General features: G+C 46.8%; 1 protein-coding gene across 2 annotated transcripts in view; it reads left to right on the forward strand.

Annotated features, from left to right (window-relative positions):
• LOC118230563 (ephrin type-B receptor 1-like) overlaps positions 1-17,193 on the forward strand; it is a 156,999-nt gene that overhangs the window by 95,435 nt on the left and 44,371 nt on the right. The window contains exons 4-5 of one of the 2 annotated variants that reach the window (XM_035423674.1): positions 2,479-2,634; positions 8,797-9,132. In XM_035423674.1, coding sequence (XP_035279565.1) covers positions 2,479-2,634; positions 8,797-9,132 — 492 coding nt within the window. The remainder of the gene's footprint in view (positions 1-2,478; positions 2,635-8,796; positions 9,133-17,193) is intronic. The other variant, XM_035423675.1, reaches the window with a different exon arrangement.

Here is a 17,193-nt window from a genome sequence, read left to right on the forward strand (position 1 = left end):
CTCGTGTCAGACGCACAGGTCCTGTTCCGCACATGTTCTGTGTGTGCCTGGCAGGAGATCTCAAAGGGTTCTGCTTCCTCAGACATGCTAACCGTTGTAAAAGTCCTGGTTCACCAGGTCGGTAATGGCAGCGGATGAACTTGTGTTTTGGCACTTTATTCTCGTCCTGCAGGATCCAGTCGTGCTCAGAGCCTGTTCTTATCTGTCGGAAGGGAGGTGGGTTTGTAGCTAGCGCTCACAGAGCCGGTCTGCAATGGTCCCTTCTGAAGCCAGATTAATACCATACGCTCAGTCTGCCTTCATGTGCCGCCACTTTGAAATGTTTCATTCCCCATCTGTAAAGAGGAGCCCTGCTGCATTCCCATGCCGTTTAGAAACGTCGGAGAATCCTGCGCCCCAACCGCAGTGGTGCTCAGAGCGTGTGGGTGGAGGGGGTCAGGGGTTTGGGTACTGGGGGGGGGGGGGGGGTATACATTCTGGGCCTGGCAGATCTGCTACTCCTCTCTGCTCTAGGGGCCAAAGTGAAGGTTTATAATCGAGGCTTCCAGACTCACCAGCCACGAGCCAGGCCTTTTGTGCGTTAGGTGGCAAACCGGCGCGCTTAATTGCGATAAGTATGCATGGACCACAGGGAAGGGAATTGCCTGTTACCCACTTGGGCTTCACTTAATGAGAAATGCCATTTTTAAATAGCAGATGCTGATTGAATGAGTTAAAACACCTGCTGTTTTTGATTGATCAGCATTTGCGCATACATTATCTCAGTCTGGTTCATGATTGTCACCAAATGTCATCAGGCTTCCGCGTGACCTTGATTTTGCCGTTTTAATGAAGGCATTGTGTGCGGCATTGTGTGCGGCGGGGAAGGTATGGCAGTGCAGATCCTGCATACTGCAGCAGGACTGCCTCTGGTCCCTTGTGGTGATGGTAGCTATCGACCTTAATCGCAGCTGTTGAAAGGAGAGACTGAGAGGCAAAGAAACTTCTAACCACCGCGTTCAATAGGCACTGTGGGATGTTCCCGGGAAAATGTTGCGTAATTTAAATCACAGTCATCATTTAGCTTACAGTATGTATCTAATTAGCCATTGAAATTACGTTGCGATTATTCAATGACATTAAAGTGAGATGGACAGTGTGTTTTAAATGGATTTCAAGGATAGTGATTATCTCTATGTCCCAAGCGTCCAAATTTATGCTAAGTACATAGCTGGTACACCAAACCAAACATTTGTCCTTGGTTTCATTTTCTTTTCGAACTATCCTAGGTTCTTTGTAGCTCAGTCTCCATTTGATAACTCCAGGCTTTAGGGAATATATTCTCGGGTGGAGTGAAGAATAACTGCAATGTTTTGCTGATGGAAAGAACATGAACAACAGATCTTCTCTACTCTCCTATCACTCTCTAGTCTGGGTAAAATATGCACCACATCTTCTATGAATAAGAATAGTCATGATTCTTATTGGTCAAATAAATGCAGGGTGAAAATGTGAGAGGCTGCTCTATCTGAATTTATGGACCTTGTCTTGAAATGGCAGAGGGCAGTTAACTAGTCTGGATGGCTGATTGCTGAGCATTACTGCATATCGCAAACAGCTGGTCATCAATCCAGCCCTGTACAGAGTCGGCCAGGCTTTTGTTTCTTTAACTTGTAGAAGACCTTTCCTTATTTCTGAAATTAATGTGGCATACTGATGAGGCAGGCTGTTGTGTGCGAGTCTGCTTAGGATTTGTGACATCACTTCCTGGAGACCTGATGAGAGCGCTTTATCTCCATGTGAGAATAGAACCTTTATCTCACCAGTGTCATCGAGGATGTTTCCTATTGGTGGACTGAGATGGCTTTGAGTATTAACAGGTTGGCATAAAACCTTATTGTAACTTTTTGCACCATTACAGTAGGGTTTCTGCTGTGGTAAATACTAGTGTTGTTACTGTTTTATGAACATTTGTTTTTCCACCCTAGCCACAACTTTTCAGCACGTTTTTTTCCCTGGAAAATCTTTTAAAGTTGTGTGTTGTGACCTGACAAAATTACAAGATCATATTTCACAATTTTCCACAGTATGGACGTAAAAATGAATGTTATAAAAATGTTATTGGGCTAGCCGAGTAGAGGGGAAAGCGTGCAGTAAAGCAAGTTTATAATAGGCCACTAAAGACACTCAGCCTTCCTGTTTGAGGGATCTGGGTTTCAGACACCGTGGTGAAATTGTGTGTTTGCCAGTTGTGCTGTGTGGTTACAAACATTGTGAGTTCAAGTCCCATTCTGCCCACAGCAGCTACTCTGAGAAGGGGTCTCTTGTGGATCAGTGAACCTAGCTTTTTGTTCAATCACAATGTATTTTTCATCACAGTGCAAAAAAAAGGAAGAGCCATTCAAAAATGCAGAGCTGTCCGTCCCCTTTTGGTGAAGGAAATAATGGGCGCCGTTTCTGCACTGATGACTTAACTCTTCTCATTGTTGTCTCCCACAGCGTGCCCCCCCGGGACTTTCAAATCCAACCAAGGGGCGGGGCTCTGCCTGCAGTGTCCCCTCAACAGCAGGTCCACCGCGGAAGCTGCCGGGATCTGCGTCTGCCGCAACGGCTACTACCGCGGGGACATGGACCAGCCCGACGCCCCCTGCACCAGTGAGTGAACCGTAATTCACCTCATCCTCATACGGCATCGACAAACTGGCCTGGGGAGCTTTCCTGCCCGTTCATTATGGGGATGAAAATAGGGTTAACAGAAAGCACTGTAGAGTTTTCTGGATTTTCATCAGGGCTGAAGTACTATACGGAACAGCTCTGGGGCAGTGTAAGAGTACACAATATAGGACACAAACAATGGTCTAGATTCAGTCAGACCAGCACACAGGGAAATTGCTTGTTTTTTCTGCCACAAACTGTTTGGATAGTTTAGCAGTAAACAATTACCTCACAAAGTTGTGTTTGTGAAGGAAAAAAAAAAATTGCATATATTCATCAAAGTGAGGACAAATGCTTATTGAGTTCACGCCAACATCATGTAAACAATGAAGAGCTCTCCTCGTTTGTTTTCCATCAAGGATAAACAAATTGCTTGTTATGCAGAGAATACAGACATTGTGAGGACTGTATCCATGCAGGAAATAGCGCGTGCTGTACATGAATACCTTCGGTGAGCGTGAACGAGAACAGCACCACAACGTCCTGCCGTTCGGCAGCCGAGAAAATGGGCCTCAGCAAGGGTTTCTGGGAGTCCTGGGCGGCCCAATCAGTTCCCTCCGTCCGTCCCTGCTCCACATTCGGTCGGCTCCCAGGAGGCCCGGGGGAAAGTGGAGCGCAGTATGTGGGTCACCTGGACCGACAGGCGACTTCCTTCCCCATTCATGAATAACATTACCGCCGAATGACAGTTTTATGAATGGGGACAATTTCGGCCTCGGTTCTGGTCGGTCTCAGCTAAGTGGGCGTCGCCTTCCTTTTCGTGCCCAGAAGCCTCGCTTGTGCATCTGTGCTTCCGCGTGTAACCAGGCCGCCCGTGCAGTATGGGGTCCGTTTCTGCAGCTGTGGCGCTCCCACTGTGCCTTGTTCAACAGTACCGGAGCAGAGTGCTATGCGGGGCTAATACCCTCCCTGCTGTCTGCAGCAGCACGCAGCTGACAGTTAGCCGGTCTCGGGGAAAGTAGCCATATGCTGCCCCCTGGCCTCGGGCCTGCCTGCATGCTAAGAAGCGCACTGTCAGCACGGCGCAAGGTCAGTCTCCCTCTCCGGTGTCGCAGAGACAGAGACAGAGGCTAGCGGTGGAGCTCAGACCCCCGTTATCCTGCTTGACTCCGGGGGCTAGCGCTGGAGCTCAGACCCCCGTTATCCTGCTTGACTCCGGGGGCTAGCGCTGGAGCTCAGACCCCCGTTATCCTGCTTGACTCCGGGGGTCTGACAGGGCAGATCAGGGGCCGAGACAGGGCAGCCCCCGAGGCTTCACACCCACACCTTCACACTCCTCACTTAACAAGATTAGCAAGATGGCAGTGCTCTCTCTCTCTCTCTCTCTCTCTCTCTCACTGTCTCAGGGTCAGCGGTTTTTCAGTTTTTTTGGGGGCTGTCGGGGTGGGGGGGGGAGGTGAGCCCCGCCAGCTTGCTGATCCTCGGATGAAGTTGACACAATGGTCTCATTGTGGGATTTGGATTTTAGGGGGGTTGTTGGGGGGGGGGATCTTGACTCTGGGAAACTTCTTTCTTTCCAGAATCCAGCTTTCACTGCTTCTGCAGACGGCTCTGTTTTTATTGATTTTGCTAATTGTAGTATTGGAATCCATTACCATAACAGTCATAGCAGCAGTTGTAGCTATTGTAGTAACAACAGGGAGTCATATTAGTGGGAATAGTAGCAGCAGCAAAAGCTATAGTATCAGTGACAGTGCAGGCTATTATAAAAGTGTGCTGCCTTTAAGTGTGATTAATCACTTTTACCTTTTTTCTTTCTTGCACATTCATCATTTTTAAGCAACCACTGAGCTCAGATGTTGAAAATATTGAAGGAAAAGGCCCTTGCTTAGAGTACCAAGGCTTAAGGGCAAAGCGCATTGTGATTAGATTGAATCTAGCCATATGTTTTCTGTTTGCATTTGTAATGGCAGTCGAAGATTCCAATCGCAGTCCTGCCAGCATACGGTACCAAAGTATCATCTTGCTGTTTATGTAAAACACGATGGTTGATCAAGTCAGTCGTGATCTCCCCATCCCTGCAGACGCAGAATACATTACTGACAATGGAAAAAGGCCCATGGAGTTGGTTTACTATCCATGAAATCTAGCCAGGAACAGTTTACAAGTGTTTAATGGGTTTCTTATTTCCCCAGTGACAATATATTGTATACAATTTTTATTCATGTATTTATTTATTCAGGGATTGCTGGAGAAATTCGTTCAAGGAAGGCTTAAGTCACTCTTTCCCACTCACCCTCACTCAGGGTATTCTTAGCCATTCTTCCAAAGTGGTGTGTGATGTAGAGAGGCTGTAAAATGGCCCTGACTACCAGCCTAATGGACTGGGGGGCTCTTCAAACTGCAAGTGTGGGTGCCCCCCCCCCCCCCTCCCCGGTCCTCTGAAACTCCTTATTGTCCAGCATATGTGTGGAAGAGTGTGTGGAGAAACTAAGATAATAAAAATGCACGCATTTCCAGGAAACACATCTGACATGAAAAAATTGAATTGCAGAGTTCCGTATATTGCCTGGCCCTTTTTCATTCGATTTGAGAAAAGTTTTTATTTTAAAATGAATGTTAAACATGAACACAGAATTGAAATTATATAGGTACACAGTGTTAAAGTTAAACTAAAGCTACAGGAATAGCCGGTGGAGCTTGATCGCGTCATGTTTTTTGGATGGATTTTTGCATGTTGCATTCCTTGGAGAATCCAGCGGCCCCAGATTTCTGCTGGAGTTGAGTGGCCTGCTGTCTGGACTCCTGATCAAGGTCCAAACCTCCTCAGATCCTCGCCTGGGAGGACGGGGTTCTGGAGAAAGCGCCTGGGAGGACGGGGTTCTGGAGAAAGCGCCGGTAAACCAGCCTAAGCCGGTGTAATTGCCGTTCCCAGCTTAATCCGCTGGATCGCTCCGCCTGGCAGCCCGCTCGCTGTGCGCTGCTGTCCCTCTGTTTCAGCCGACCAGGTTTCTGCTCCGCGTCCAGTTCTAGCTGGTAACATATGTGTGATCGCTAACGCGTATGTCTGTGCGTGCGTGCGTGCGTATACGCATGTGTGCATGTTCGTTCGCGCGTGTGTGCTTGTGCGTGGTTGTGTCTGCATGTTCGTGTATGTGTGTGACCCGCTTCCCGCTGATGCACCTGTTCCCTAAACACGGTCCCAGCTGCCCCAAACTCCGGATGGGAGAGCGAAGCAGCCAGAGAGTTTAAAGAGCAGGGTTTGAGTCTCGGCTTCCCGTCCCAACTCTAAGCCGCTGGTACAGACCTACGTGGTGCAGGTCCTTATTAAAACACAGCCGAGTGGGACTGTTTCGCCAAATAATGGGGACACTTTAATGAAATAAACGGTGCAAAAAAATGGTGGCATTAGTGGAAGAGCTAGGAGGGCGAGCGAGTAAGCGATGGCATGATTGTTTATTTCAGCGTGTGGGTTGGGAGAGGAAGCAGCGGCATTGCCTTTTTGGCTTAGTGCCCAAACTCACTTCTGGTACAAGTTCCAGTGCCGCTCGCAGATTTAAAAAAAAAAAGCTCCAGAGCTAAGGTCCCACTGCTACTTTATTATAAGGGTGACAACAGTAAAAAATATGAGCCTGTAACCACGGCAATAGCAAAGAAATTATTCCTGTCGCTGCGGAGATAATATGTCTGTGTGTGGTATGTTTTTTTTTTTTTTTTTTTTTTGTTATTTTGTTTTTTTTTCTTCTTCGTGGAATTTTTTTTCTTCTTCGTGGAATTCTGTCACCAGTTCCGGTATCAATAATGATGTAGCCGTGTAACCGGAGCAAGAAACTTGTAAACAAAATCAACACTGGCTTCTCCAACTAAATTAATGCCAGAGGACAGGCGCTCGACGAATGAAATCCTCTCGAAAATTAAAACAGCCAAGGGGGCAGCCCGTAATAGCCTGCAAATCACTCGCTAAGTGGCAGTCGCATCTGATTTCTCCGGCTGCTGTTACATCACTGGTGGTTTTCCCCCAGCCCCAGAAGCTGGTCGTGTGCAGCCATGTTTAGGTCACCCTTTCACCTCTTAAATAATGTTTGCTTTTTGTATGAAATGTATTCACACAGTAGAGAGAGAGAGTGTGTGTGTGCGTGTGCGAGTTTGTGTATGTGCATGTGTGTGTGTCTGTGTGTGTGCTCTCAGTGTTCTCGGTTCCTGGGAGAGGCGGTTTGGTGCGGCTGTGCTGCACCTCTTTAATCTCAGCTCCTCTGACCCATTTCTGCTACACGGAGGCAGGGGAGAGTCCTCTTGACTGCTGCAAATTAATCAAGGAGAACTGTGCTGTGCTGTACAATATTGTAGCGTGCTGTGCGGTGCAGTGCTCTGCTGTGCTGTGGTGGCCCATCCTGTGCTGTGCTGTAATAAGCAATGCCAAGCAGGGTGCACTGCGGAAGTGTTCAGAAGTGTGCTAATCTATGCTGTGGTACACTTTAATGTAAAATCTTGCTATAATGTCCAATTCCAATGTTTGGCAGGCTTCTGTAACGGGCGCCAGATAGATCTATTTGTTGTGTAGCGACCTATCCAGGGGACGAAATAAAAATCCTGCTATATAACCATTCAACCATTTCATCCATACAGCTGGATATTTTACTGATTCTGCTGAGGTACTGTACCGTGGTCAAGGGCACAGCAGCACAGTTCCCCCCTCAGCGGGTCACTGGGGGCCCGTATTAGCTTTAAACAATTCTGTTTGATCCTCAGTGAGGTGGGGAGACCATTTTGAAGCGCACATTTTTTCATTATTCTGGTAAAGCTGACCCACAGCTAATTTCATGTAAGTCTAGCTAGCGGTTTTCCCACCGTGTGGGATTAAGTAGCACACGATGTTCATGCAAAATAAATATGAGCTAAACCGCGGTAGGCTATGAGCTTTCCCCTCCTGTATTCTTCCTGGGAAGTGATGCCTTCATAAGCACCGCTAAAGCATACCGTATCTACAGTGGATTAACCTTGACGTTCGGCAGCGTGGATCGTAGAAAGCATCACGTACAGGGGAAAGACAATCTGCTTTGTGCCCAGTTTCTTCAGAACGCTAATTATGGAGTGATAAATAATAACACCGTTGTCTTTTGTCCCTGAGCGTTTCCTCCAGCGGTTTTTGTCTTTTTTTTTTGGCTGCAGTCCACCGCTGCCTCTCTGCGCCGGCCCAGGAGGCATTGCGCTGGGAGCTGTCGCGCTAGCGGCCGATTAGCACGTGCGCGGTGAGCGAGGCCACGGCTCGACACCGCGTTTCTCGCTCGCCCTCCCGGTTTTCTCTCTTTCTTTTCTGTTGTTCGGTTTTCTGTCGCGCCAGCGGGCCTTGCGTTTCGCGGCATTGTGCCCGAGCCGCGGTGTCGCTCGGGCGGCCCCGGCAGAACAATGATTAATTGTGCTGTCTCCGAATGTCACGGCCGCCCCTGCCCGCCTCGTACGGAACGCCTTGTCATCGCAGCCGGAGCTGAAAACCTTGAGCTCGGCACGCCGCCGGAAGCACGCCGGCTCAAGGAAGTCGTTTTTTAAACATATTTAAACAATGCAACGGTTGGAATCTTAAGAAACACGACCGTGCCTGGTACGGGAACGCGGCTAAAACAAACCGACGTCTTTTATTGGCTTTTATCTGTCGTTGAAAGCCCAGTCGTCACTTCTGTGTGACGTCCAGGCCCATGTACCCTGAACCTCAAATGACTCCGTGTAATAATAGCAGCCAGCGACTTATGCAAGGAATATTTTAACAGCTGCTGAACTTACAAAGATCAGGCTAGCAAAAAGAATTGTAGTTTTGGCACAGCTGAGATTCGGTACACCCTTTCTCTCAGCGCAACTCTCGAAATTGCTCATTTTAAGGGGGTGTTAGCTGTCAGCTGTCATGGAATTTAAACCAGACGAGAGCAAAGAGCCTGTATTTACTGTGCTCCAAGTGCATATGGCCTGGGCTGAGGAATAAGTTATTGGTGTTCTTCCATTCTCGGTTGACCTACCTGGCTGAATAAAAAGTACGATAAAGAATAACAATGTGGTGCCGTAGCAGTTACCCTGGGAGTGTATTAAAACGGTGATGCGGAGGCATTGATGATGTGTTAAAATGACTCACCGCCCCCCCCCCCCCCCCCCGCCTGTGTCTGCGGACCGCAGGCGTGCCCTCCGGCCCGCGGAACGTCATCTCCATCGTGAACGAGACGTCGGTCATCCTGGAGTGGCACCCGCCGCGGGAGACGGGCGGGCGGGACGACGTGGTCTACAACATCGTCTGCAAGAAGTGCCGCGCCGACCGCCGGTCCTGCTCGCACTGCGACGACAACGTGGAGTTCGTCCCGCGGCAGCTGGGCCTGACCGAGACCCACGTCTTCATCAGCAACCTGTGGGCCCACACCGTCTACACCTTCGAGATCCAGGCCGTCAACGGCGTCTCCAACAAGAGCCCCTACCCCGCCCAGCACGTGTCCATCGACATCACCACCAACCAAGCAGGTCAGTGTCTCACCCCCTCTGTCCCTTAACCCACCCACAATTTATATCCAGTGTCTAATCTCTGCTCAATATCACTTGCACCGCCCTCTCATTACCAACCTTTTTTCTCTGCTTCGGCCCAGAGATTAAAACGGAACGTTGTGGGCAACTTAGTTCAGACGGTTTTGGAAGTTGGAGAGTTTTGAATTTTCAAAGTTGGTGAATAAGAAAATTGCATTTTTCCTCTTCCATCTGTTAAATGAAATCACTTGCTTTTATTTTTAAACTGAGAGTGCCGGAGATTCCGCTTTTTTCATCAAAAGAAGGAACCTGAGAGGTGTGTCACGCTGTGATCACTCGCTTCTCTCTCTCAGATTGCTGTGTGGACCGTTTCAGTGTTTACACATCACACACCCTTTGAAGGAAAACTAACAAAAAAGCAGGTTATTTATATTCTTCAAAGTGTGGCGTTTAAGTTTTACCTGGAAAAAGTTTCTTCAAAAGAGAAAAAGATGCTTCTTTTTACTGTATATTTTGTACTTATTTGCATTCCGTGGCCAGAACCTTCCCCATCCGATATGATGTTGTCCTAATAAACATGGGACCTGTAGTTTCTTGACATCTTAGCCAATTTTATGGCTTCTCTTATAGCAGCTAGGACCAGTACTGGCAGAAATTAGAACTGTGCACTTAAGGTTTTATTCATTTTGGGCAAAAATGTTTTAGTGAACACAAGTTGGAAATTGTTGAGTGTTCATTTACAGAGTTAACGTGAATCCAGTTGGGGTCAGAGTAAAATGTGCTCTATCAGAATTCATTTAACACTGAATATGTTACTGTGTGAATAACCTTGAGCTTAAAGTGATTGACAGAAAGCTTAAATGTGCAGTAATGAAGAAACTGCAGGTCTCTTTTTATATTTAATGTGGCGAACGAAAAGGAACAATTACCTTCCTTTCACCAAGAGCACCTAGCTACTTGAAATGTCAGTCAGTTGAAACCTTTAGCTTCCCAGTTGTGAGAGTAGCATTGGTTCAAAGCGCAAACTGGGAGGGGCCTAGCTATATTCTCTCACCCTGACATATGAGTGTGTCACATATTTACGTGTGTTTATGTCAGACCTTTTATGTTTCTGCTGGATATGAAGAGAATTGTTCAGAGTTGCGTAAATGTGAAGCAGCTCTTTGTTGAGGTGTTGGGCAGCCAGGCTAGTGCTCAGCCTCAGGGTGAAGGTGAACAGCCTCTGAGGCAGAAAAGATTAAAGCGAAGCCACAGAGATCGCTCTCTGAGAAGTTCCTACTCGATGTGGTGCACTCGAGTGTGAATCGGAAAAATATACGGACATCGCAGAATACTCTACTGACAAAGTGGCTCAGCACACAGCCTGTTGCACACAGCAGGCTTTCCGCAAACGCTAATAAAATTGCCAGTTCAGTTGAAACGACATTCAGAACAATTCCTCTCTAGGGGATAAAATATAAATGATATGTATTAAATAATTTTTATCATATTTGAAACATAGCAAAGGCTACAGTCCAACGTGGTTAATGGGGAAGTTGAGCATTATAATTATTTCATAAAGGAAGAATTCACTTCCAGGAGCTAATTTTAGATAGCCATCCACGTTGATGTTCATGGCAGTAGCAGGGGAAGATTGGCTACGTAGTGAGTTAATCGCACTGAATTATCATTGAGGCTAATAGATTAGTCTGTGATGTATGGCGGGGTGAACAGGAAGTTTGATTCCATCATCCTGGGTTAATGGTTTGCCCTGTAATTATGTGTTCAGCAGATGTTTGCGTCATCCTGTGAGCTTCTGGCCTATCTCTCTAGTGTGGAGGGAGTTAGGGCAGCAGTATCTTTTGCATTTACCTTAAATTATTTAATCTGCCCTCACAAGAAAACTATTAAAATCAAAAATTGAAGGTGCATTTTTAACCGAATATACAGCTTACATTGTAAAATATATAGATAATTATCACTTTCAGATTTCACCTATACTATGTAGGCCTATATACGTACGTATTTTTATGGAATATTTATGTAATGTTTATTCACAATATAGGGACAATAAAATAGCACTTTAGAATATGTATTTGAATCAATACATGGAATTTCACACTAAACTTTCAAATTTAAAATGATATGTATTTTATGTTATTACAGTTTATAGTGTATAACAGTGGTTCCCAACCTTTTGAGGTCCAAGGTTCCCCTGTAAATAATTTGGATTTGACCAAACGTACTATATTCATGTCCTGAAGGAAGATCGGTCTGCTAATATTTGCAGCACGACATAACAAATGCTCCATTATAACCTCAAAACAGTTGAGCTTACAAATACTCCATTATTAATTGAAATCAGTTTTTTTTATTCACAGTATGATTCATTAGTTTTATCATAAATCACTTTCTCATTTTTAACATAATTTAAATTTCAACCCCTAGAGGGATGTCACGGCACTCACTTTGAAAAGCTTTGCTGCATGATATATGCAGAAAGTGAAGGCCATACATTATGGGTTTAACATCTTGATCGGCAACGGTTGCCAAGAAAACATTGACATATACAGCATTGATGAACCTTGTATTCATTGCAGGATGTGGTGTCAGGGTGTGTCAATATCAATGAATAGTTTGGGTTTTTCTTCTTACGTTTTACCTGTATTTATTCCAGTTTAATCGTTATTTTATTCGATGACGCTAATTTTGTAGCCATTTGTTTGTCATTTGATTCACTCTCAGAAGAAATCAATGTGTTTGCTGGCTCGAGGGTTTGATTAAAGGTTAAATGACCACTGGATGCTCAAACTATCGAATAAACAAGTTTAATGTTTTTTTTTTCTTTAAAAAGGCTGGGAGCAAACTTTATGCATGTCTGTCTGTGGGGAAAAGGCTTTTACGGTGTCATTAGTTGTGCCAAGTGTCTGGAGTTGGTTATGCCCGAGTAAAGGAGTGGTAATGCCAACCCTCGATGAAAGCCAATGGCGGAAATCTGCCAACTCGCAAGAACTGTAGTGCGTGCCCTGTGCTGTGAGCTCACAGTGAGGCAGAGTTTGTAAGGACCAATCACAGCGGTGTTTACAATAAGAGAGCAGAGAGCCATGGTACAGCCGGACCCATTGGTTGGACAAGCATCCACATACAAACCTTATAGACGCCCAACTGGTGGGTTACCCTGCTCTTCTCTCTCCTCTCTTTTCCCTCATCTATCCAGTAAGTCCTCGGGAGCCTTTTTCAAACATTAGTATTATTATTGCATTGCTGTTTAGATTATTATGCTTCTTTGGAAAATCCCACTGTTATCCTGGCAAACTGTGCTCTAAGCCATTCTGGGTCTGTTTTATCATAAAAAGTTCTGAAGTTCCGGGAAACAAAAGATTTGAAAAGAAAAGAGGGACGGCTGTAGGCAACACTGTGGGACCCCTGTCTTCATCAGAGGCTCTCCTCATCCCTCAGCAGTGCTCTTTTCATCTTCGGCTGTACAGCCCGGTGAACAGAAGTGAGCGATGAGGAAGGCAGAGTAAGTCCTGAGTCACAACTGGAGAAGTCCCTGCTGAGAATAATCACCACTGTAAGTGAGGAAGCGGGTTCTGAAAGAGGAGTCAATGCTGTAATAAAGGAGGGAGCGGGTTCTGAAAGAGGAGTCAATGCTGTAATAAAGCAGGGAGCGGGTTCTGAAAGAGGAGTCAATGCTGTAATAAAGCAGGGAGCGGGTTCTGAAACAGGAGTCAATGCCGTAATGAACGAGGGAGCGGGTTCTGAAAGAGGAGTCAATGCCGTAATAAAGGAGGGAGCGGGTTCTGAAACAGGAGTCAATGCTGTAATAAAGGAGGGAGCGAGTTCTGAAAGAGGAGTCAATGCTGTAATGAACGAGGGAGCGGGTTCTGAAAGAGGAGTCAATGCCGTAATAAACGAGGGAGCGGGTTCTGAAAGAGGAGTCAATGCTGTAATAAAGGAGGGAGCAGGTTCTGAAAGAGGAGTCAATGCTGTAATAAAGGAGGGAGCAGGTTCTGAAAGAGGAGTCAATGCTGTAATGAACGAGGGAGCGGGTTCTGAAACGGGAGTCAATGCTGTAATTGGGGCCAGCGTGGAAATTAGGCCGTCACTGTCAAAATATGAGCCAGTGCTGAGGACTGGTTTTCCGAAAATCAATCAATGTGGTAATGGAGTCAGCGATGAAAAAGGAATACATTCTGCATGGGGAATGGGTTCTGAAAATGACGTAGTTACGGATTACACTGTACCTGCCAATCGCTGTCCTAATAAAAAAAAAATTTATCTGCATTTGGCACTTTAGCCCCTTCATTCCTCTAGTGGACTTCTTCAATTATTAGTTATACAAACGTGCAACGGTTTCTTTGATGTATTGCTGAAAACCTTTGTGTTAATATAACATCCATGAATTATGGCTTTTTTGTGATTTTGAGAATCACATCAATGTTATGCAGTCGTATGTGGGTTGGCAGGTGGCCCCTTATCTTACGAGGATTGCGTCATCGCTGTAAAATATGCTGGCAGCTATTTACGCTCAATTACAGCGTCTGGAAGCGCTTTTACTGAAAGTTCAGGTTGACATCACCCCACTTTCTACTCTTACTCTCACACGAAAAAGGACTTAATAACCTCCACTTATCCCGTGACTTGGAGGAGGTAGGAGTTCAGGTGTGGCGCGGACCTACGCTCCAGAAAAAGATTGTCCCTCCTGGGATTCTGGAGCACTTGGCTCTAAATGCCACGCTCCAGCAGCCGATGAGTGATTGTTCAGCCTCGTGTTGTCCCTGTGAAAGATTTCAGACGAGGGCCCCGGCTTCTCTGTTTTGTTGTCACAAAACCGCAGCGGAGGATTGTGGGTAGCTGCTACAGTGATTTATTAGCCCCGAGTTTAAGCGTATTGGAGCTCGGATGCGCGATCGCGCTGTAGCCGCGGCGGTCTCCGGAGCAGCGGGCTCGACGCGCCCGTGCGTATGAGTTTATATCCTGCTCCCGCGGCGTCTGGCGGACGTTAGGTCAGATCTCATTACCGCGGGGGAGGCGGCGCACTGTCAGCGTGGTGGAGCTCGGGCGAGAGGCGGGGACTCGTTTGTTAGCGGGTCTCCCGGATGGCGGCCTCGCTCGTTCGCCAGGAAGTGGCTGTCCTGAAGGGGTTCACCCCGAGACTGCTGCAAAAAAGCAGGGGCTTTAGGGCACGCTGCTGAGGTGGTCGGTGCGTGCGTGCGTGTGTGCGCGTGTGTGTGCGTGCGTGCTTGGAGAGAGTTCAAAGTGACGTCTCCTGCGTCCTTTGTGTGAAAGCGCCCCTACCACATCCTCTCATGGACGCTTTCACCTTTAACTTACTTCCACAGCCTTGTAAAAACCTGCAGCCCTTCGTCCCAGTCCCTGGGTTTCTGCCATCAGGAAAGTAGGGGACTAACCGGAGAACAGCTGGAACGAGGATGAGGAACGAGGAGTTTTTATGCTCTTTATGATTTATCCCAGCCTTTCTGTACATAATTATAGTGCCATGATTGTTTTGGGAAACATTTTAAATAAAAAACAATGCTATGTGGATTTCAGCAGGAGCTGTAACTATTTGCATTTGAATAGGTATCGTGGTGTTACTAGTCTGGTATGGTAATAACATTAAAATATTGAGCTGCAAACACCACAGAGCATGTAAATAAAAATTTGACTGTCTAATCAAAAATGTCGAATCAAGTTGTTTCTAGTGTACACGCGCATAGGGAAAAACACACGTGCATTGTGTACTAAACAATATATCCGTCTGTAGTGTTCGTTCTGGCGGACAACCAGATTAGCCTCGGTCACGCCTAGCGTTGGAGAGAGCACACGCACCTGGGTTGCGTTAGCTAATCAGCCCAGGTGCTTAAAGGTGTGTTCTCCTCCACGGCACGGGGCGACCGGGACGAATGCGGTTCTCTGCCGGACCAAATGCTACACCGGCATTTACACAGATATCTGCGTGTTTACGATCTGTACTGCCGTGGTTTATGAAACTGTTTTATACACTGAATCTGAGTTTTCTCCGTGACCCATATAAAGCAGTACGTGTGAATAAAACATTTCCTCGGCAATAAGAGAGTGAGTGGAGTGCATCTGTCACCAGCAGCCAGGCTCAACTAAATAAGTATGAAATACAAAACAGAATGTGCTGGACAGCTTGACTTTGATTAATGTTAAGCCAAGCTGTATTGAGAAAGGGCAGATAAAAGTAGAACAGGGATCGGGCTGGTGGGTGATGTCGAAGTTGTGTGGGCCTGCCTCCACCAATCACTGTCACCGCTGAGGGTCCAGGGTCCAGGGCCGTGGCTGTGGACTCTGCGGCTGTCCTGTGTCAGGCGGACTCTGCTGACCTCGGCCACTCCCGGTCCTGACACCACACCTACACAGGTTCCCCAGCAGAGTCAGAGTCAGACACTCTGGCCATGAGGCAGTAGTGTGCTCAGTCATTGATCCAGTGAGTGCAGATGTGCCTTACAGCAGCATGCAGGTACAGTACCTTTGTGTGGGTATGTGTGTGTGTGTGTGTGTGTGTGTGCGCGCGGGTGTGTGTGTGTGTGTGTGTATGTACGTGCGCTAATGAGTGTGAGTTCAATGAATGTGTGTCTGTGATTGGCTGAAATTTCAGCTCTGTTTAAGAAAAATATTGTCAATGGGAGGGCCTAAGGCATGGGGAATCATTCTTACACACATACGGGCGCGCGCGCACACACACACACACACACACACACACACACCGGCACGCTTGGTCAGTTTCGGTTATGAGAAAGGTAAACGCTGCTCTGTTAGAGAGGGGGCTTGAGCGAAAGGGCTTCTCTCAGAGGCATCTGGCCAGCTCTCCTCCGCCTCTCGCTCGCACACAAAATGCAGGCGAAGCAATTTAAAGTCCCCTGTCCGAGCGAAACAGAGCGCTCTCGCCGTGTAATTGATAACACAGCTCAGAGGAGGCCCGGCCGAGCGTGAGCCAGCCAGAGAGAGGCCGGGAGCGGCACGGCTGGCCCCGCCCCCTCCCGCTCCGCCTCGTCGGCACGGAACCCGCGCCGTCATCTCCCAACACTCCGCCTCGCTCCCGGAGACCAGCGGCCTACCGAACCCAGAGTCAGCGTTCGGATGGAAGGCCGCTGGGGTGAGGTAATGCTTCGGCAGCCCAACGCACCGCGGCGTGCCTGTCCTAGCTTCGGCGCGCGCGCGGAGACGCCGGCTTGCAGGGGTGAGGGAAGCTGTCGAGATCGCTGACGCCCTCCGTTGGAGTGCGTTACCTTTACGGAAAAAAAAACTGCGCATTCGAAAGCCACGCGTACAGAAACCACGTGTGGACACCAACATGTGAAGAGTAAACTATAAAAATGCAAACTATAAAAATAATCCCACTTATATGATGAGCGCCGGGGAAGGTAACCTATGCTATGCTAAGTCACATGTTTTGTTTTCACGTGTGAAAATTGTAATTCAGATTTGAAAAAGTCAGTCACTTGTGAAAATGTGGAATTTCTCGTGATTTCATGTCACATATTTTGTTTTCACACGGAACTTTTCATTCACATGTGAAAATGTTCCGTTCACACGTGGCATTTTCTTTTCACATGTGAATATTTGAATTTGCGTAGGGAAATGTTGTGATTACAAGTGAAATTGTGATTTTTACAGGTGATAAGGCAAATTTCACATGATTTTTTTTTCATAAGGGTACTCCATCACAATGACAAACTCAAACTTGAAAGCAGATAATGCCCACTATAACCAGTCATCTCAGTACATTACATTTTTATGAAGAATGCTATGAAACAGTGTCATAATGTATGCGGAATATTTCAGCCCGATTTAAAATTATCCCTGCATACATAATGACAGTGTTTTGACAGATGTCATGTAAACTGAAATACACTGTTGTGACTGGTTGTTGCAGGTTTTATGACATGCCTATGACAGTAAAGTGTTGTACAGGTACAGCACTTTGCATGCAATTGTCCGTATCTCTAATGCCAACTATCACGGTCTGATGTCACTGTTCTTTCACTGACCTACATGTAGATTAGGAAAGCTGACATAGACATACTGTGGTCTTGATTAATGTCTCGAAGA

The sequence above is a fragment of the Anguilla anguilla genome, chromosome 6, assembly GCF_013347855.1.
Source record: "Anguilla anguilla isolate fAngAng1 chromosome 6, fAngAng1.pri, whole genome shotgun sequence".
Taxonomy (NCBI): domain Eukaryota; kingdom Metazoa; phylum Chordata; class Actinopteri; order Anguilliformes; family Anguillidae; genus Anguilla; species Anguilla anguilla.